Here is a 22,574-nt window from a genome sequence, read left to right on the forward strand (position 1 = left end):
ACGGCTGTTTCTCGTTTGACTGCGGGGAGCAGGAGCCGAGCAGCGAGAGGCAAATGTGATTTCTATTTAATTGTAGCGATATAAAACAGCCGAGAGCACAACATTTGGTGGCTGAAAACTCAAATCTGCAAAAGCACGGCATTCTTCTGTTCGCTGTATACGACCTGTAATGATGTCATCATTGCGGAGTTATCAAATCAAATCATCAATATTTTTAAGTGCAGTTGAGTCTGAGTTGTAAAAGCAAAAAGTTCTTCAGATGAGGAGAGATCTCGATATCAAAAGATATTCATAAAAATGAATAAATACAATCCAATATGTTGATGAGTCATAAAGAGAACGGGCCAGATGCTGCAGTTTACCATCAAAGGTTCAGAAATAATTTATCGCAGTTATTCAAGTGGAACAATGACCACGAAGGACGGATTAGGCCAAGAATCCTGTAATGGATTGGATGTGCTTGACTAGTCCCTCCACAGGAAATCCCCGAGGATGCAGGAGGTTACATGTGGTCACATTGTCCTTCTTTAAAAAAATGGATTATATCACAAATGTGCCGACTCGGACGTGTTCGAGTTCAGAGGATGAATTCATACATTAATCACCGGTGAAGTATTCTGCTGAAACGGGCAGAATTTACTTCGAGTTTTGTGTCATTTCATTGATCTACAAGGGCCGTACGATGTGTGGCGTGTCCTGATTTGAAAATCAACTGTTCCTTCTCCCTGTCTTTTGTCTGTTTGTGGCATCTAGAACCACAGCTGAAGGGCATAGTGACCAGGTTGTTCTGCAGACAGGGCTTCTATCTCCAGATGGGCCAGGATGGAAGTATGGACGGGACCAAAGACGACAGCACCAACTCATGTTAGTAGACACACACACACAGAAAATATGGGAAAATATGCATGTGACATTTTGTGGTATACTGAACTGAATTATTTATTATAAGAGGAAATGTTTTGATTAATAATGACAAAGGTGCAACATATCTGCCCAAATCTCGTAGCAAAGAAAAATCCTTGCCAGTATTTCTAAAGGCTGAATTTTAAATCGGAGACGACTTGTCGAGTCTCTCGCTCGTGATGTGATGAAGGTCAGGAGATATATTTTCTTCGGTGTGAAAGGGAGACACCGGTGAGGTTGAAGGTCACCAGTGAATCCCAGTTATTATAGAAATATATATATATAAAAAAAAAAGGCTGCAGCAGTTTAATGTCAAGTCGTTAAAACAAAAACTATCAACATACTGTGAAGCTACGAAATTCAGTCAAATTGATCTGAGTGACGTTTTTTTAAATCGTCTGTATTGATTGAAATTGTGTAGTTTTATAGAATAGTGTGTTTATAATGGCTGAAAGCCACAAGTGGCTGCTCAGAGGGTTTTATTTCATCAGGGCTCAGTTTCTTACCTGTCGCACCTGTCGCAGTCTTCAGGGAGGAGCTGGAGGTGGACGGCTTATTGATTAATGCAGCTTTTGCAATATTCTGATGTACTCGGCTCAGACCAAATCAAATGCTAATCAGTAATCAGTCCAACGTGCAGCTCGCTGGTCCAAGTGTCCTTTCCACATTGGCTGAGCCATCTGATCTCTGCTCTGCGCCCGTTGCAGCGATGTTATACTTGTTTACTACGATTTCTTCTTTCCTTCTTTGCTATTTTTTGGCAAATGTCTCCCCGTCGCCCATTTTTCTAATTTCTGCCACGTCCCTGCATGTAGATCAAACAGAATTTCCTGCAGCTCACACTTGTTGCCAAGCTTGTTTTTTGTTTTTTTTCCCGACTTGTTTGTCAGTTTATCTGGTGAAGCCACATTCAGCAGAGGAGGGGAGAGACATATGTGACATTTGAAGGCTTGTTCACGAGCGTGATGGCGGTTTAGAAAGTGTGACATTTATCAAGGACGATAGCTCGTAAGTGCGAGCGAGCTGAAGGTGCTGCTGAACAATGTAAATGTTCGTCGACACAGTTTAACAACTACTCCTATGCACCTGTGATTAATCAGGGCTGTGGTGTCTCCATCCACTGTCACCACCTTCATAAGGGGTTATTGTTGTGTTATATATATATATACACACATGTTGACTTTCCTCAAAGAATACTATAAATGATGATCTTATAGTCACGACTTGGTTTGATGTTTTTCACTGGAAAAAGCAACAATATACAGAAAATCTGTGAAATGCAATACTTCAGTAAATAAATGGAAGTTAACTATGTCAGAAAATATGTTCCTCTATTTGTCAAAAGTATGAAACTGAAGAGATATTCCAATAAATATCGTTGACAGTGAAATCTGTGGATTATCGAGCATTCAAGACACAACGTCTTTAAGCAAGATCCACAGCCAACAACAACTCATCAAAAAAAAGGAGCCGCAAACAATCCAAAAATCCACAAGATCCACAGAAAACCATAGAAAAGTAGAAATACAAAAATATGTTCAAATGTAGGAGAAGATGAGAAACACTTACATTGCACCTTTATCTGAATATTGTCTACATTACACCAACATACAGCCCCCGTGCATCATGGGAAACACTCGGTTCACCTTGAATCTAGTGGGACGTAGTTTCTGTCCTAACAAGTCGACTGTCTGCTGTCAGCAGGATAATCAATAGATATGTAAAACAGCTGCGATTTCAACTGACCCTCAGACGCAAGAACTTCAACAACCTTGAAAGGTCACAGCTAATGATCTCTAATAATGGACATCATTATTATCATGTTTTCACATTAGAGAGGATTTAGATACAGGATGGAAATGTAATAATAATCATCAGTTTCGAGCTTTCCAGCTCGTCTGCATCGTGTAATGTTGAGAGGTTTTCTTCTTCTGATTGGTTGACTGAGACGACACTTCAAGTCTGATTGGAGCATTTGCACTATTTAAATGTTATTTCTGACTCTCTCACATGCAGACTATTGCTCTGCTATGAATGTTAAAGCAGAAGTAAACTGTAAACCTCACAGTCATGTTTTTCTTAGTGGATCAAGGTGCTGCTATCAGGCTACTTTTATGTTTTATATGTAAATACAACCCATGTTCACACAGATAAGTATTTAAGTATCAAAATAAATAATATACCCTCTGTGTTCTGAGGATGCTCAAGCTTGATTTTTTTTTTTTACCAATATGGCTGCTCTGATTTTAATAAGACTAATATTGAGACATAATTAAAAAAAAAAATAAAAAAAAAAAGCAAATTTCCTTTTACTGTTGCAAATCTAGAATTGATAAGGGATTGCAGGAAGTGAACAAATACACCAGTGACACCAGCTTTGTCTTTTAAAATACCACCCTAAGGCTACGAGGGTGTGATCAGCTGTCTCTTCCTTTACCGTCACCGACCGCTGCTCTTCAAATAACACGAACCTGATGGAGCTGAGAGCTGGACTGTGCCTTTGAAAAAAAAACTCAGACCTTTGAAAGAATAAAATTAAGATACAACAGGCTAATTACGCTGATATCCTGAACCTCTTACATTTTTCATCAGTGTTTTTTCATCCAAGCGTTCTGAATTTAGCTGCAGCAAACCCTGTGATAATCTGCACCTAATTTAGTTGACTTTGGTGACATAATTAAAACCAATAAACTCTGATTAAGGTGTTATGGTTTAGGCAGACTATTTATACAAGATTCATTTCTGCATGAATTTGTTTGTAAAAGTGCTTAAATCCTTCTAAACTTTGGCATTAATGGTTGTCTTCTCTGCCTCATGATAGTCGTCTCATTATTAATGATATCTTAATTGTAATGTCGAGCTTCTGAAACACATTAACTTTGTGTCTTTTTGTCCGCAGCTCTATTTAACTTAATTCCTGTGGGTCTGAGAGTCGTGGCCATCCAATCAGTCAAGACCGGCCTCTATATCGCCATGAACGGAGAGGGTCACCTCTACTCCTCGGTGAGAACGCGCAACACGTGCAGAAACATGCAGCATAAATGATATCAGACGTGGCCGAGGGACGGCGTCCGTGAGCTTTTTGTGACGTGTGCACAGCTGTTGTCGTCAGAGCTGCTGTTTGTGAGTCAAACCGAACCCGCTCTTTCCTCGGGGCAGTCCTGCTGACGGATTCATGTCTTTTCTTTCTTTTTTTTTTCAGTGAGGTTGTGGGGCTGACTTGCAATTCATGTGTGGTTCATTTCGGTCCTGGATGTTAAGTCTGTTGACTTTAGCTGTGATCAAAGTGGTGAGATTGCATTTTGATTTTAAAAGGAGGAATCATTTCTAAGGTGTCCAAGGAAGGCTTCATTTGATCTAAATCACAGCTCAAAACAAAAATCCGTGCAGAAATCTAAGAAAACAACTATATATTGTAAAGTTTAAGAAGCTGGAACTGGTGAATTTTTGCTTACACAACTGAAAATTGTTGCATAATAATTTGAAGTGAATTGACTGATGGGTTACTTGACAACATCTGCAGCGAGCAACACACTGAAAACAGGATCTGGGCTGAAGACTAACGGCTCGTTGCCTCATTGATATGAAAAATTTAAATAAATCTTACCTGCATTCTCGTTATGCAGCTTGGAAGTCCAACTCTCAGTTCGCAGGTGTACTGACTTCTTGGACCGTATCCAAGGAAACTCTTCCTCTCCATCTGGAGGATGGTGCACTGTGGAAAGTAAGGGGGGAAAGCATCACTCACCTATAACAGAGGCAGAGACATTACTGCATTCTTCCTGGAAAATATATGCAAAAAAATATGCGGTTGTTCTGAAGAGGTGGCAGAAATCTGCAGCTGATGAATTGTTAAAGTCAATTCAAAGAGAAACTAGAGGTCTTGTCAGAGGTTTTGATTGAGACAACAATGCAGAGTCGGAGCGAGCGGCGCGTAATGACACAAAAAGCTTTTTGCATGTCAGAAGATAAAATTAAAGATTTATGTTTTAGGGTTTTTTGGGACAGAAGATTGGAGACAGTTTCATTAGATAAAGAGAGGACGACAGGAAAAGAGAGATAAATTACTTTGAAAAGACGCCAGCGAGACATATTAGTCTGATTACGGACAAGTACGCATTCAAGAAGAGGGAATTCTTTTACTTGAAAATAGTTCGTTTCAGTGTCCTTTCAAGAAGCATCTATTTCCTGAACACGAAAATATCAGAAGAAGAAAACAACAATAAAAAAAATAATTGGAACGTTGTTAATGAAAAGTAAAATATAAAAATAAAAAGCCCAATTAGTGTCAAATCAAAAGAGACAATATGGAAGACTTGAAAGAGCCGAGAAAAGGAGGAGGAGGAGGTGAAGAACAAGTGGAGCGGAGAAAGGATGGAGGAAAATGTTTGAGTGGAATATGAATTATTTCTATGCTGACTCTTCAGAGAGAGTTCAAACTAGTCCGCTGATGTCCCCTCCTCTGACATCATCCCTCCTTCCTTCCCCTTTTATTTCTTTTCTTGGGGTGAAGATGACAAGAGCCGAGGAGGAGGGGAAAGGAGGTGACGGGAGAGGAGATGAAAGGAGGGAAATGAAAGGGAGAGGTGAGAGGAATAAAAGGTGAGGCCGGGACATGATAAAAAATAAATAAATGAAAGGAGAAGAGGAGAGAAGAAAAAGTGGAGGAGAAAGGAAGGTGAGGAAGAAGTGGGACAAGGACAATGAGAGGAGGAGATGGAGAGCAACTGAGGAACAAAAGAGGAAAAAGACAGAAGGAGGAGGGTAACGATGGAGAAACACTGTTGTGTACACACCAAAGGAAAAGATGGAGTGGAAGGCGGAGTAATAAATGCACAGGCAGAAGGGGAAAGGATGGGGAGGAAGAGAAAGTTGTAGACAGAACAGGAAACGATGAAGAGGAGGCTGTAGACAAAGGGATGAGAGGAAGAGAAAGGAGTCATCGGAAAGAGAAAGAACGGAGATCTGTGCTGCTCTGCTGGGCTTTCTCAGCCTGTCGCTGAAAGTCACAGATGCATGAGGGCTTCCTGTAAATAATTGAAGAGGGGGAGTCCCCCCCTACACACACACACACACACACACACACACACACACACACACACACACACACACACACACACACACACACACACACACACACACACACACACACACACACACACACACACACACACACAGGGTAGAAATCCCCTGTAAAGCTGCATAAAGGGAAAGTGAGGATGTTTGATCGTGTTCCAGCGTTGTGACTCGTGTGCAGGCAGCTACATGATAACGAACATATATATTATATACTGCAGGTCTAATTTATCATGATGTCAGGACTGCTTGATGTTTAATTGGCTGCTGCAAAAGGTCCCGACAGGTGGAGTGTGTTGTAAGGACGGGGTCACCAGCCCGTGGCGATACTAATTAAACATTACGAGGGTGCTATCACAGCTACAGTTTGAGTTCTCCTCGTCTGAACCGGAGCGCTGACATTTACCTTTGTGTGTTTTTTGTAACCGGCTGGTTCGGGTTCACGTTAACTTGTTTATTGGACGGCTTGTTCATTTGGGTTACGGAGGAGGCGTCGGGATGTCGATACAAACAGTATCTTCCACTCAGCCTGGTGCGCTTGTCAGCGGCCTTTTCTGTAACATGATCGAGGTGTAGACCACGAGTCCGAAGCATTTTATCTTTGGAATAGTTTTTATGTGTTAATGTGTTTGGGAGCAGCTGAATATCTTCCATTTAGTTTCAGATTACATTTTACATTTCATATAAACACACATTTCCACTGCTCATACCGGCTCGACTCACCTCCTTTGAGATTGCAAGCGAGCAGAGCTGAGGCTGTGCAGACCACCGATCACTGCGTTCATGACACAGGACATCCTGCACAAACACACCTCTGTTAACTAGTCACGTAACTAAAGCTGAAGCAATTCTAGTTAAATGACTAATCTGCTTGATTAACAGCAAGTCGCTAAACAGAGGAATTAGGGAGGTGCGAACGTTCCTCTGAAATCAAAAATAGAATAGAAATGAGACACGAGGGACATTTGAAACACACTGTGACTGCAGTGTGATCATTACAAATCAAAAGATAATACAATGTGCAAGAAAGGTTTGTGGGGTAATTGTATAAATAATAATGTGATATTATATTTAACGTACTGCTGATTGGTGATTCTATACCAATGTATATGTATGTGGCACAGTCATTAAAATGTGAATTATTTTTATACATACATATATATATATATTTTATTTTTAAATATCCCTGGCTCATGTTTCTATCTGTGAACATCTGCAAATCTCCAAAATATCACAGGATACGAGATGTAAAATAAATTAGGATATGTTTGGGTTGCAGCTTTTTGTTCAAAGAGTATCAAAGGTTTTATAAAAAAAAAAAAAAAAAAAAAATTAAAAAAAGGAGCATTGCTGTTTGTCTTCTCAGAAACTAAAATCGAGGACATTTCCCTGTATGGTGCATTTTATTTGCAGCAGAGCCACTCCCATCTGAGCTCACTCCTAAATTTATGCTGCTCTGTTCTCAATGAGATTCCTCATCCTCTTAATGCAAATTGTTAATGATATGCTGCAAACTTAGTTATACATGGTAGGTCTTATTAATCCCAGATGCAGAGCATCTGGGAGTGTGTGTCTGAGCGTGTACGTGTGGGTGTGCGCACGCGTGTGGGTTTGGCATGTGCGTGCGTTTCGACTAACAGATGGCACAGAGTGCAATGAGCTGCTATGTGATAATTATGGAGCATGCTGAGGGAAAATGGAGAAAAAAAAAAAGTGCTGATGAGTTTGGGACTGTGTGTGAATGAGACTTAGAGTGACGAGAGTGTGTTGCTGCACTGAAGTGTGTGCAATGCACATGTGTTGTGTGTGTGTGTGTGTGTGTGTGTGTGTGTGTGTGTGTGTGTGTGTGTGTGTGTCAGGGTTGCTGGGGAGGTGGAGGTGTGAGGATGTCATCTGAGAGGTGAAAGAGGAAATTGAGTTTTTCAGCAAGATCATCGCACATTTCCTGTAACACACCACTATTCCTGCTACTCCTACTATTACTTCTACTGAGTAGGATGAGGAAGATGACACACAATATCCCATCAGGGATAAAGGTACATGAAGACTCTCCGGTTGAGAATAACGGTGGCAACCCACCTGTTGGTTTGACTTTTGAAGTCTCAAGTTTGACATCTTGGGAGTCGCCATTTTGGTTCTTCGGAGCCAGAAGTGACCATATTTGGACGAGCTAGGGAGGAAAAAGGAGGGAAAACCACCGTCAGAAACAAATTACTTTGAACAGCAAAGTCTTTTCAAACATCCTCAAACAAGTCTGGAGGAAGATTATATCTGAGAGATCATGACTGAGGCTCCCATACAGCAGTGAGCCCTCCCCCTTGAAATCTGCTTGTTTTTGGGACTGAATTGTGCTGAGTGTCCACCGGCCAAGATTAGAAATGGAAATGTATGCCTCGGTGCCGGCCCCAGTGAGTCACACTGTTAGAGCCCCGGTCTGTCTGCTGCAGAGTTCCTGTGAGCCCAAACACCATCAATTCATCCCGATCCATCTCCATCATCCTCTTGTTGCTTCTCCTCCATCTCCGCTCACTTCCACTTTGGACCAAGTATCTCCAGGTGTGAGAAACATGAAAGTACTGTAAGCGTCAACAAGTCGCCTGAGGCCCACTGAGGAAAGTCATTATATGAACAGCATACGAGCTGAACGAGCTGTATATCTGATCAGCTCTATTCTTTCTGAGCTCTGGCTTGTTTTCAACAAACATAGTGTGTACTGTATGTATGTGTGTGTGTGTGTGTGTGTGTGTGTGTGTGTGTGTGTGTGTGTGTGTGTGTGTGTGTGTGTGTGTGTGTGTGTGTGTGTGTGTGTGTGTGTGTGTGTGTGTGTGTGTGTGGCATACATCTGTGCACGTAGGCGTGTACTTCCATTCATAATAGTACAGCACTCAGACAGAGTGAGTTCTGTGATGTCTGTATCCACAGAGATGAGAAGGAAGAAGAGTGGAGGAAATAATAAATGTGAGTCATGACACACAAACACAGGTTTTCTGGTAACTAGAGACTAAATTAGTTTCTGGTGAGCTGTGGAGCCTCTTCAAAGACATCACTCCACATCATAACATTGAAGAACAAATGCTTGTCCTTTTTTCTCAGCCTTTCTCCAATGAGTCAGCACCTTTCATTCAGCAGGTTGACATGATGGACTGAGGTATACATAAATCTATACAAATCCAACAGCCACACAGTCAAAGACAAGTCAAATCAAACTCATCAGCCACCAATGAAAAATGCAGGGAACCCCCCCCCATTCATGAGGCATGTATGAGCTGATTTTCAAAATAAGAGACACCTGATCCGAAGGGGACCCAAACACAGACAGGACCTGATAGAGCGAGATCACTCCCACCTGCAGCAGCACGGTGCATCGGTTAACGAGCAGCTATGATAGAGGACTCATAAAATAATAATGCCCCAATGTAAAGTCAAACTAATTAAAAAAATCATTTATTTATGTGCCTTGAAGGCGTTTAAGTAATAACGGACTGCCCTATTTTCAGCCCAAATCTTATACAATATTTTGCATTAAATTGCAAAAGATCTTTATGTAGGGAGCTGATTTCCTCAAGTATATTTTCAAGCACACTTCCTCCCACCAGACACTGGACCCGCAATACCGAGTGGTCCTTTGAAGGCTATGAGAGTTTTATTTTTGTTCATACAGGTCTGGAACCCTGTTCGCATTAACGTTTGCTCAGGACCTCTGAAGGGCTGAGCAACGAGCAACCGGTGTCGGTGGTAAAGTGTGATGATGTTGTAATCAAGCGTAATTTTCCAAATGTAATTGCGGTGCAGTTTCAGCGAATCTGGTGGTCGATGCTGATTGGCTGAAGGCTGCTCCAGTAGTTTAAAAAATGAACCCGAGGATCTGCAGCCAGGAGGATGCAACAACTGGGAACGAAAGCCGGACCCGTACGGGCTCAAAGTGAATTTGGGTCTGGTACCACCAGGCAGAGAAACCCAGTATCATACAGGATGTGACCTCACAAATATTTCAACCATCACTTGAGCGGAGCCACAAAACATTCGGTGTGTAAATGTCTCCGTTTCTGATCTCTTACATCTCTCCTCACACACTTCAGTGTTTCTGCGTTTCCCCCAACAGGTCTTCGCCACAGCGCTCGCACACCTGATCCAATTAGGAGCCCCACATTTTCATCACAGAGTAATTGGATCAGATGTGCGGGTCTGAAGTGGTTGAGGAACACTGTGGTGTTCCCGACACGCTGAGAGCAACGCTGTGATCAGAGCGAGATGGATGCTGTAATTCAGTCTGCCCGGGCTGGAGGACATCCTTTCAAGTCTCTTCTCGAAGAGCACTCTTCACTCTTTTGTTTTCTTCTGCCAACACGCTTCTGTTTCCGCTCCTCCTCTTTCCTTCTTCTCTGCGGGGCTCCTTTTCTTTAGAATGATTTGTTTACCCACAATCCCCCTGGGTAATTAGTGCTGTGATAATAACTAGTGTTGGAAACAAACACACCCACTCACTGAACAGTGCACACAAACAGACACACACACACACACACACACACACCAATATAAATACACATTGGGCTGAAAAACAAGCTTCGTCCATTAAAATTATGTTCCAAGGAGAAACTGCATCCTTCAAGAGGGAACAAATATGAATGATGTGTCCTCACATTTATGAAAACCGAAACTACATTTGTATGTAGTTTTAACCAAATTGAATGATAAAACTAATGCTGGGTATGAACTAAACTTAATTTTAAAAATTTGATTGAACAATAAATTAAACTAGGAAGTGATTACAGGAACGTTCTTGCCTTGCTGGCTTTGACAAACAATGATTGGTTTGACTTTTTAATTTGTGGTTTGTTCAGTTTTACAGCTAAAGTGAAAAATAATTTGGGGGTTTTCAACATGAAGACTGTCAACGATACACCGTCATTATCAGGCAATAACGTGCTTTAATTATCTACCCTAAAGATATTGTGTTTACATTCAGTCTTTACTTAATTTAGAGCCGTGGTTGCAGGGCTTGTCTCCCTACTGAATAGAAAGCTGTGTAAATATGAAGAAATGCTGTTTATATGTTTTCATTTACTTTGACAGAGAAAGTCAATCGCAGCAACAGCAGTGTCACTGAATAAGAGACGATCCATGCCGACCTCCTGCGGCAACATTTCTGAGAAGCTGCACATCAGCTGTGGCGTAGCGGGGAGCAGCGACCAATTAAATCTGGCATCATTCGGCCAATCAATCAATCAGTCAGTCATTAGCCAATGAGGCAGGACAGTGGCATGTCGAAGTGAGGACGTGTCGCCTCGCAGTCATTGTGCAGCTGCACTGAACAGTCGGGTCACTGAACTCTCAGATAACTCTTAGATATTCAACAGGACAACTTCCTGACTGTCTGGTAAGTGGAGGCTCTGGTAAATCATCAAAAAAAAGTCAAGGAAAAATGCCTGAACAGCAATTATTCACAAAGCCTCACTGCTGTATTGTGAATGTGCTTTCACCGGGAAGTCAAGCTGCAGCAGCACGAGGCTCCAGTTGCCAAGGTTTTGTTATTAGTGCGACCCTGTGCCACATGTGCCAAGACTTGCGACTGCTTTCCCCACCCCGCTTTTGAATTCCTTATTTTTAGGCTTAATGGACGAGGGACAAAGTGCTGCCTGTATCAATTTAGTCTGTTTGGGAGCAGAGTGTTTAACTTGTTAATGGACTCTCCTCCGTCTGATAATGGCCGGCTGAAAAAAAAAAACCGACGTCTGTTCAGTCTGGCATGTATGTGTGTGTAATTCAGAAAGATAACAGCGTGCACGCGTGTGTGCAGTTGCACTAAATCTCTGCAGAGAAATGACAGAGTAGAAAAAAAAAAAAGAAGAAGAAGAAGAAGAGAGAAATACTAAGATAAGAGGGAGGGAAGGGAGAAAGAGAGAGAGAGTATCCCCTGCTGTTTTTCCAATCAGGAGGCGTCGTCCTCCTCACTTGGTGATTTATTCTCTCTCCCCTTCTCCTCCATGTCCCAATTTCTAACCCCCTCCACCCAAACCTCCATCCCCTTCACCCCTCCACCCACATTTCTTTCATTCACCCTTTCTCCTCGTCTTCTTTCTGTGGGCACCTTGTGAACATAGCTATTTAAGATATGACGACAGAAGAGCATTCAGACAGGCAGGGCTGTTAAAATGAGTCACCTGTGAGGCGGTGAGGTTTTCATCTCAAGTCCTTCTTACAGTTCACCTATTCTCTCTGAATTCACACCGGAACAAACGCTGCCACTTCAGACCAAACATGAAATATCTTTTATTCTAAAAGCAAGCATTAAATGATGTATGACCGCGCTGACCAACATTATTAAGAGTCTGGCTGCGCTCTTCGCACACAAAGATCACCCAGCGAAGCAAATTAATAATGAATCCGGGCTAGAGGTCAAAACAAAATCTATATTATTAAGTTAATTTTATCCAAGAATGAAAAATATGAAGCTCTACAGACTACAACCGCGCTCTTAATACAAATCAAAACCATGGTTACCAAAGGAGAACATTTGATTTGCTGTGTTTGTGTGTGGGTGTCGCTGACATTGCCAATAAATAGAGCATTCATTATTATCACCCGTCTTGTTTGGTTGCCAACCAATCATTTAGTCACATTTCATATCCCAGCAAGCCCTCCTGCTCCTCCCACCATCCATCCCCTGGTGCCACAAGTGTGTGTGTGTGTGTGTGTGTGTGTGTGTGTGTGTGTGTGTGTGTGTGTGTGTGTGTGTGTGTGTGTGTGTGTGTGTGTGTGTGTGTGTGTGTGTGTGTGTGATACCTAACAGCTGCACACAGGTGCTGCCCAGCCCTACCTTTAATAAGCGTATCACTTTAAGTGTCTTCCTATGTTAGCATGAGTGGATGTGGTAGAGCACGGGATGTTACACATTGTTATTGTGTTCGATTACCAATGCAAGTGTGTCTGTGTGTGTGTTTCTCTCTATTGCTGCCCTCCCCTCAGACACCCAACCCCCCCCCCCCTACTTACCCCTCCCTCTCAGCGCTGGTTGGTTGCCATGGCTACAGTGTCGCCTCTCTTCCTCATGTTGCTATGAGACTCGGACCGACAGACCTGAGCTGAATGACAATGTGTCTGTGGCTCTGGCAAGAGGCCCACAACAACCAATAAGAGGCCGTCCAGACAAACACTTCCCAATCTGGGGTCTGGGGACCTTGTTTGGGTTGGCAGGAGCCTTCTTAGCCATATGAGGAGCAGTTTATTAAGATTAGTTTTTTTTTTCCATCAACAGACATCCCATTGTGCAATCCAAATCATTCTATAATCAGTGCTTCAAGGAGAAATCCAATAAACGCTTTAATTACAATTGTACAGCAATCTAAAAAGTGTTCATGAAAGCAACACTATTTACTATGTTAACTACAGATTTGTGACTATTTATGATGCACAAAGTGCCTCTCAATGAGACAGCCACGCAGAATCATCAAAACCTCAGCATCTCCATTCAACTCTACGAAGTTTTTCAGCCTCTTCTTGTTCACTGTTTTGGTTTTCAGACCCACAAACACCTTTCAAATCAGCAGGCAGCTGTTTACACCTGAAGAAGGTCTGATAACCTGCTGGCCGGCCGAGCGGCAAAGTCAAAAACCGGCTGGTAAAGAAAGTGAAACACAGCAGCTAAAGAAGATTTCACCAGTTTAAAGATCCGTTATTGTGAAAATCAATTGATTTGTCATCTGAAAATCCAAAGTATTCTGATATTCTGAATAAAAACGTATTCAAAATCAAATCAATCATTAGTTGCAGCCCTGAGGGGAGAGATTGCTTTTCCTCACTGATTTAATGCTGTATTCACATCATATAAGAAAACTGTGGAAACTTCCTATTCACTGACAACAGCTCTCAGATGTATTGTGGGTATTTGTTGAGAAATTGATATGCAAGCTGAAATTTTGGAGCCTGACTTCAGAGACTGCCTCGATCCTGACCTCCAGAAAGAGACGAGTGTTTCATCTTCGGCTGCCTTTTGTGCTCGTTGTACTCAATAGTGCAAGCGGACACGAGGGAGAGATGATTATTATTTAATTTTTTTTTCTCTCACAGTAAGAATAACACCTTGTCTCTGTGCTGAAATATGCTCCGCTGGAGGCGCCGGCACCCATGGAAAAAGACTTTTGACACATCACAGCGGAGCCGATGTGGGTGGGGAGGTGAAATTGTTCAGGCTTCGTGTCACCGGAATCAATCTGCTTTTCTATCTGTTGGGTTTGTGTCTGGTGTGCAGACAGAGAGTGTCGGGGGGGAAGGACACGGGTTGGAGCACGACATCACTCCCTGTCTGCAGCTGCCCGACATGTTTTTTTGTGTTTTTACAGTATCAGAAAACAAAGAGCGGGTGGTTTAAAAACTGCTGTTAAATAATATGATGGATATTTTCTGTGTCCGCAGGAACTGTTTACAGCGGAGTGTAAGTTTAAGGAGTCGGTGTTCGAGAACTACTATGTGATCTACAGCTCGATGCTCTACAGACAGAAGGAGTCGGGCCGGGCCTGGTTTCTGGGCCTCAATAAGGAGGGACAGGCCATGAAGGGCAACAGGGTCAAAAAGACCAAACCAGCTGCACACTTCCTGCCGAAACCTATAGAAGGTAACAAAGTGCAGTTCACAGCATGCTTAGAGTTTTTACAGATGTTTATTTTCATCTCTTTGATTACTCTATTCTTCTACCCCCCCGCCCGCTGTCTAGTTGCGATGTACCGAGAGCCTTCGCTGCACGATGTAGGAGAGGCGGCGCCTAAAGTCGCCGGGGGCCCGCCCTCCAAAAGCACAACTAGTGAACCGGTGGTCATGAATGGCGGCAAACCAGTCAACAAACCTGACAAGGAGGCGACATAACCCCTCCTCTTTAACACCCCTCCCAACCCCCCAACCCCTCCCCACCACCACCCACAACCTCCTGGCTGACCAGAGGCCAGGAAAAGCCACAGACTCGCCCCACTGCTGCGCTCTCAATAAAACAAAAACTGCAACGAAAAAGGTAACGACACAGCTTAAACTTCTGACGGGTCAGCAGTGGGGCCGCACGTCCCGCCTCTCCTCTCTCCCTATTGGACAGATCCGGTGTCGTGTAGCGAGGCCACAAGGGGACTGCGCTGCAGTTGGTGGCGGGGACAAGAGGAGGAGGAGGAGGAGGAGGAAGAAGTCAGGGCCGGATGCCAGCCAGATATTTTTGAACTGGGACAGTGGCGAGCCCTCAGACGGGAGACAAAAAGGACTTCTGGAAAATATAAACAAAAACATGAAAGATATGTCGTCCTCACTGGTATTTTTCTGTGACAATCTATAAGAATGAGGCGCCTTTTTTCCCTCTCCTGATAGTACTGTTTTCTGTTGCCAGGTATGCTCGCTTGCTGGTGGCCACAGACACACACACACACACACACACACACACACACACACACACACACACACACACACACACACACACACACACACACACACACAAAATCGACCACTTGGATTCGGCCTTTTGAGTAAATAAAGAACAGATTAAAAACATCAGCAAACATCAGCAAAGAAAACACTTTAAAACACCAAACACTGATTATTCAGATGCTTAGTCATCGATCAATTAAGATTTAGCAGAGGACATTCGGTACCGAGCTTACAATGAAATGCACTTAGAAATGTCCGAGTGCATTACAAGGTAAACACGCCTGCTAACCTAATGTTTTATCACATGTTATAAAGAGCACAGATGGCTAAAAGCATGTTTGACTTTTCAGTATTCCCTTATTATCTATTCGTTACTTATTATCCTGCACACACAAAGCACTCGTGATTATCCAGCTGCATTGTTGTACAGACACAAACCCGATTTTAGTTTCTACCTCTCTGACTTTTTTTTTCGGTTAGTTTTTCTGTCCCTTTTATGATGCTTTCCACATCGCTGACACAAGTGTAGCTCAGGAGAGGAGGAGATCAGTCGGTAAATGAAGAGTTTTATTCCACAAACGCCCTGTTTGTAGCAACACGGAGGTCACACAGGAGGCATGCTGGTGTCCGAGCAGCATGGTAGCAGTCAGTGTTTACATGGAGTAGCAGATATCTGAGGTCTGACGTGGTCAGGTGGCGATCTCAGTCACGAGGAGCCTGGTAGAAGTTTTAGTTTTTTTTCTCTGTTGCCTTCCCCAGTACTTGAAAACAAAAAGGTAGGAATGAGGGTAAAAGTGAACAGGGTACACGATGTTAAAGCCACCATGTGCAAAAATGTGACACTGATTTGTTCACGTGTGTAAATTGGAAGAAGAGGAAGTGCACTACCAAATTAAAAGACTATTACACATAGTGGCTTTAAACCAACCTGCACAACGACCTGTAAAATCTGTTTAGGTTACTTAATAGTGTTAGAAAAGTGGTTTCTGTAGAACACAGTGAAAACCACCAAAACAAAAAAAACAAAAACAGCACATGTTGATTACAGCTGAATAAAGCTGCACGTAAAATCCAAACACTGACATATGGGTCTGTGAGAGAAGAATCAAAGAAGAGAAACCAAATGGACCCCATGCTTCGCCCTCTCACTGTGACAGTCAGCTCGGCTGTTCTGGACTTGAATCCTGTTCGGCGCTCTGTTTACTTTGTCAGCAAGACCAGATGCCAATTATCTCCTCAAGAAGTCGGTCATATCGCTGAGGAGATATTAATACTGTGATCCAACTCTTCAAATTAGTGTCAGTGACAATGAGGCAGACACAAATTAATAAAGTCTGTGAGACTCAGGATAACAGCGAGTCTGCTTTTAATGGATGAAAACAGACAGTGTGCGCCTCTCTTGCTTTGGATCTCAACTTTCTGGCAGTTTAATCACATGATTGAAACACCGTCCTGTTTGCTGAAGATGAATGACCTCCACCGATGTTGCCACAACTACAAAAGGAACGAGACAAAGGGGCCTCACAACAAAAAAATCAAGGCTGTCCCATTAATTCTCGCACTTCAACATCAATCAAACGCCCCCCCCACCCCTCCTCCTCCTTCTCCTCCTCCTCCTCCTCCTCGCCCCCTGAAAAAAAAAGAAAAAGAAATCAGCAGCCTCAGCAACAGGTACGAGTGTGTGGAGCCACGCTGACGTGTCATGTTGTCTCGCTGTGTTGCACACAGGATTCACTCCTCATCTGAACAGACTGTGAACATACTAGACAGCTCACGGTGTTTCTAATTGGCATTTCTCAGATTTTTTGGGTTTTGTTCCTCTTCCCCTCACGTACGCCACATATTTTCCTCCCTTCGCAGAACTCATTAGCTGTCGGTGTTCACCACATCACGTGAACTCATCCAGTCATGGGGTAAAAGTTTGGCCCTGAATTGATGCTTTTTAAAGCAAAACATTGCAAAAAAAAAAAAAAAAAAAAAAGAAGTGATTTCTCGAGCCGAAAAACGAAACATGGAAGAGTTTTTAAGTTTCTGTCCTGTCACCGAACTGTTCTCTTGATACTGAAAATCTGCAAAGTGCGTGTGAAATATATCCCTGCTGTTGGGTCATCAGACAGAAAAAAAAAAGAAAAAAGAAATAAAAAATAAAAAAGAGCGAGCTATGTTAGTGCCTCTCATCCCCAGCCAAGCTCAAGATGTGAGATTCAGGGCAGCTGGAGATTTGTGTTAAAGTCTCCAGAAGTGGTTTAACCCACGATTCCCCCCAAATAAGCCTCAGAGCGTTTTTTTGGACTTCCAGCTCTGTTCTGTTTCATGTTTCTCTGAATAACGTCGATGAGGAAGGAGTCTTTTTTTTTTTTTTTTTGACTGGTGTTGTGCTCGTCAAAGAAATGTGGATGTATTTATTGACTACTTGTTGTGTCACACTAGGGGTTACTAGTAGAAAATAAACCCTGACAATCAGGTCTATAAACGTCCTTTTTATTTTTATTTTTTAATGTATCCCGTGTTGTCTCCGCTGCCTGTGTGGTAACCTTTCCAAAAAGCCACTTTAATGAAGCTACAGACGAGCGTGCTTTCAGTCGGCAACAAAGCTCATTGAATTATTATCAAGCACCTAATTTGTCCTACACGGCTGGCAGAGGAACGATCTCCATTCAGAGAGGACCAGCTTGTTAGGTTAGCAGTAGGGTTCCCATCCTGTGAAAGGCGCTATTAAAGATCTGTGGGACGTGCTCAAGAATTAATGACGGCCGAGGCCAGAGAAAAATGGCCTGGTTTCCTGGCTACTGCCCAAAGACCACAGCCACAATAGTGTTTCCAGGCTGGTAATCACAGCTCCTGGTTCCAAAAAACGACAGAGGCACAATTACTGTCAGCGTCTCCTGAGAGATTTCTCCCCACTGGTGGTTAACCAGGTACCAAGGCTACAATTATGAAATACCTAACAGCGCACTCGGTGCAGGAAGAGAGCAGGCTGATTTAATTAGAAGCGAGCAATCCCGTCAACCCGGGTCACTTTTAATTTCCACATACGAGCACCACTCGTCTTTCTCCTGGCAGGTACACATGTAGCCATCTTCCTTCATCCTGCGTGAACTGTAGCTCTGAAATCAGACGGCACAAAATGGACACAAGACGTCATAGGAAACACACACACACACACACACACACACACACACACACACACACACATAGAAAAAAAAAAAAAAAAGCCGGTGTGAGATGCCCGCTGCAGTGCAGGTGCACTTTAGAGACAGAGGAACATGTGACGGTTCGCACTCGTGATGTAGCTCGTCTCCCTCAGGTTTTCTTTGCCGTTTCTTTTTTTTTGTTGTTTTCTGTTCCACTTTATTCCTCTTACAAAAGACTGCCTTATTAACATCTGAATCTGAAACGAGACAGTAAATGCGCTCTCCTCCCAGCTGTTTCTTCCTCTAAACACTCTCACCCCCCCACACACACAGCAGAAACACACTCCTCATCCTATTTTACTTTTCAATTATCCTTTGATCCCCAATCTTCTGTTCACTGTAACTATGCTAGCTTTTTGCTCTCTGCTCGTTGTGTAATCATGCAGCCAGAGAACTCTTTTCTCTTCCTCCTCCTCCTCCTCCTCCTCCTCCTCCTCTCTCTCTGTTTGGACTGTTTCCCACTTGTTGCATGGTTTTTAAAAGAGGAAAGATGACGGGGGGCTAATGCATGTGGTAATGTAGGGAATGTGTTTTCAAAACAAAACAAACATTTACAGCGTACAGCACCAGTGACGCTGAGCTTCTGGCTCATTTCTGCCATCGGTTTGCACAAATAGAGACGCTGCAGCGTGTGGTTCATTTATACATTCAGATATCAAACATCTGGTTTTCCAGTGGAGTCAGAAACAACTTGCAAAGACATTTTTTTTTTTTTTTACAACATAATCTGTCTTTGCAATAATGCAGCACTGCATTAAAAACTTTTAGTGGAGCATCAATATTTAATTCTTTTGGCTGAAAGCAAAGAAAAAATACAATTATAACCAAAAACACATGAATAAGTAAGTGTTTGATATTCGTTGCTTCTTCTTTTAACAACGCTGGATTTGAGTTCAGGTAGATATTACGGATGCTGTTAGATGTCGGTGGAAACTATTCGTTATTCTACCGCAGATGTATCTTGAAAGTATGAACACGCCCTGGTGGACAATCTTCTTAGACAAAAAAAGTAATGTTAAGTATAAAAAAACCAGACTCATAAATGAAGCCACAAGCTAAGTGTGACTGGTGCCAACCTTAAAGGAGATTACTCTGTCTGTCAGTAAACGTACAGTTACCTTTACATACATATTATGCAAACAGTTTGTCTGCACTGTACAGTTTGTGTCCAAATCCATTGTATACACACAGAAAACAACAATATTGAATAAAGGATTTATAGAAAGGAAGCGGGACTGGACTGATTCATTCAATTTTTGATAATATCATCCTTTAATCTATCCATCTGTTTAATACCAGCACTCTCAGGTTGAAAGTATTCAAGGACCACACACACACACACACACACACACACACACACACACACACACACACACACACACACACACACACACACACACACACACACACACACACACACACACACACACACACACACACACACACACACACACACACACACACACACACAGCTGACAGCCCTTTCAATAAAACCCTTTATTTGTTTGTGTTGACCGAAGGGCAGACTGTATTATTATCCAATGCAGGAGCAGAAAATAGGCAGTAAATGACAGACTTTGCTGTGCAAAAGGACAGAAGACTCTTCAGCTGCTTGTGCAGCGAGCTCTCACACATTTAACTAAGTACAACCTCACAAAGGAAGTGACATCACTCAGGTTAAATGAGCTGTGGGCCTAAACTGACCCCCACATTCCCAGTCTGTTGTGTACGGTTTGTATCCTGTTGCCTTTAAATACTCAGCTGAGCCTGATTGGGACTTTATTCACTCGTCAAATTGACGGACAACGTTCTCCCAAGAATACAGAGAGCATCGGTGTCAGCAAATCAGATCACAAGGTGCTTCAAAAAAACAGCAGACAAACATTTTATCATTTAATTTGAGGACTTGTTGATGCGAATTGTTGGACATGTTAGAAATGTGGGCAGCGACTCCGAGGTGTGGAGCCGGTCTAGACGTCAGTCTGTGACGGTGACTCATATTCGCCGCCAAACACCTGCTATCGCCTCGATTCCGCGAGTTTGATCCTTGATCTTGAAATTTCATGAAAACTGAAATGGATTTGACGGATCAAAATAGTCACCGCCGCCTGCAAAACAACTCGATTCTTCTTCTTCTTTTTTCTTCCTTTCACATGAAATCACATCTCTGCTGTGCAAGAGGCAAAAGAATAGAGAAAAGGACATCTATCAAAATCTATAGTTAATCGAGAAAGAGACAGAGTTTGATGGAAGAACTATTAAACGGCTGGAGAGACAGATGAACCAGCAAATACAGTAATGAGGTGGATGTAATTAACATATTAGCATATGTAGATTTAATGTAAATGAAGTGCACTCTGAAGAGCAGCAGTGTTTAATGAGCGAGGAGGCAGGTTATATAGAACTGGAACTATAGCCGGTGAGAAACTGGAGCTCTTTCATCCCTCCTTACTTATTTCCCCTGCGACTCTTTATGATGGTGTTTCACCATTTCTCACGTTATCATGCGCACAGCGACATCTCGACATCTTTCATGGCGAGATCAGAAGCCTCCTGCATAAATCTAGATTTTTAACCTCCGTACTTTGTCATCGTACCGCTGCGTGTGATTCATCGCTCTGCAGGTAAATTCAATTAGACCGACCGAATACGAGCAAAGTGACGTTAAGAATAGATTCAGCGGCTCGTTTGTTTTTCTGCCATGTTCATGTTCATGTATCTTACTATAAATTGTACGGAGCTTCTTGCATGTTATATTCTACATACAAATTATTACCCCAAAGGCAATTTTCAATACTTCTGGTCTGTGACAGTTCGACAGATGACTTCACATAAAGTCTCACTTATTTTCAGCAGAAGACAAACGGAGAGGTTTAGCATGACCTCACTCACAGCGAAGAAAAGAGATTTGGAAACACATTAAAACTGAATTCTGCAAAATGTACTCACCGTTTTGTGATCTTAGCTTCACCTAAGTGTAACTTCACTGAACCCACGAGATCCCCGTGGCCGGCAGCTAAATGAAAACTCCATTATTCTCAAAGCAAAATGGCTGAACAGTAATCTCTTATTAAAAAGCAGCCAATTATAGACAGAAAGGGGGAAAAAAACGGCATTCGGTTATCACGCAGCACAAAATGTTTCGATTTCCCGTCTGTTTGATTAATTTCATTAAAACAGTATCGAGTTGGGATTTTCGGTGTCTTATCTGCCACAAATGCACACACACACACACACACACACACACACACACACACACACACACACACACACACACACACACACACACACACACACACACAGTATGCCCATGCTGAAGCAATGTGTTTGAGGCGGCATTGAGAGCTCACTTGAGAGACTGTTTCTGTCTGCCTCATTATCATCAAAGACAACAGGCGCTGGCGCGCGCGCACACACACACACACACACACACACACACACACACACACACACACACACACACACACACACACACACACACACACACACACACACACACCATAGATGGTTTTCATAGTCATCGCGGACACTTCAAGCCGCAATATCCCTCGCAGCTGCTGCCACGTGAGAAACCTCGTATCTCCAGAGCAGAAAGGAAGAAGAAGAAGAAGAAGAGCAGCTCGCAGCTTTGACCTCCCGGTGTCGTTTCCGCCTATCCAGATGTTTTCCAATGTGGCGGAAACTTAATTAGCAACACTGTGAGGTTCTCACCAGACAAAAGCGTTATATAAGGTAGCCTGACAGGGGGTTTCTTTTCATTTTATATCCCCATGGCAACCAGGCTGCTGTCAGTCATGCTGAAAGGTTAAGATCAAACCCCCGACTCTTTTTTTTTTTTATCGCCTTTTGACTGACAATGAAAATAAAAGGGGATTTTTCTTTTTTCCTCACAGGCTCTGAAACAATATCCAGATTATCACGGGACACAAAAAGTCCCCACTGAAGCCCAGGACGATGGAATACACCATTATTGATGGATTTTATCCTGATGAATCATAATTA

General features: G+C 42.7%; 1 protein-coding gene across 2 annotated transcripts in view; it reads left to right on the plus strand.

Annotated features, from left to right (window-relative positions):
• LOC138628695 (fibroblast growth factor 14-like) overlaps positions 1 to 19,801 on the plus strand; it is a 46,028-nt gene extending 26,227 nt beyond the window's left edge. For both annotated transcript variants that reach the window (XM_069711875.1, XM_069711876.1), the window contains exons 2-5: positions 754 to 864; positions 3,803 to 3,906; positions 14,392 to 14,590; positions 14,690 to 19,801. In XM_069711875.1, coding sequence (XP_069567976.1) covers positions 754 to 864; positions 3,803 to 3,906; positions 14,392 to 14,590; positions 14,690 to 14,838 — 563 coding nt within the window. In that variant the 3' untranslated portion in view covers positions 14,839 to 19,801. The remainder of the gene's footprint in view (positions 1 to 753; positions 865 to 3,802; positions 3,907 to 14,391; positions 14,591 to 14,689) is intronic.
• Positions 19,802 to 22,574: the final 2,773 nt, after the last annotated feature.

The sequence above is a fragment of the Brachyistius frenatus genome, unplaced genomic scaffold (genome assembly GCF_029030835.1).
Source record: "Brachyistius frenatus isolate BFR_SWC_R1_liver_20210118 unplaced genomic scaffold, ASM2903083v1 Contig_103, whole genome shotgun sequence".
NCBI classification, from domain to species: domain Eukaryota; kingdom Metazoa; phylum Chordata; class Actinopteri; family Embiotocidae; genus Brachyistius; species Brachyistius frenatus.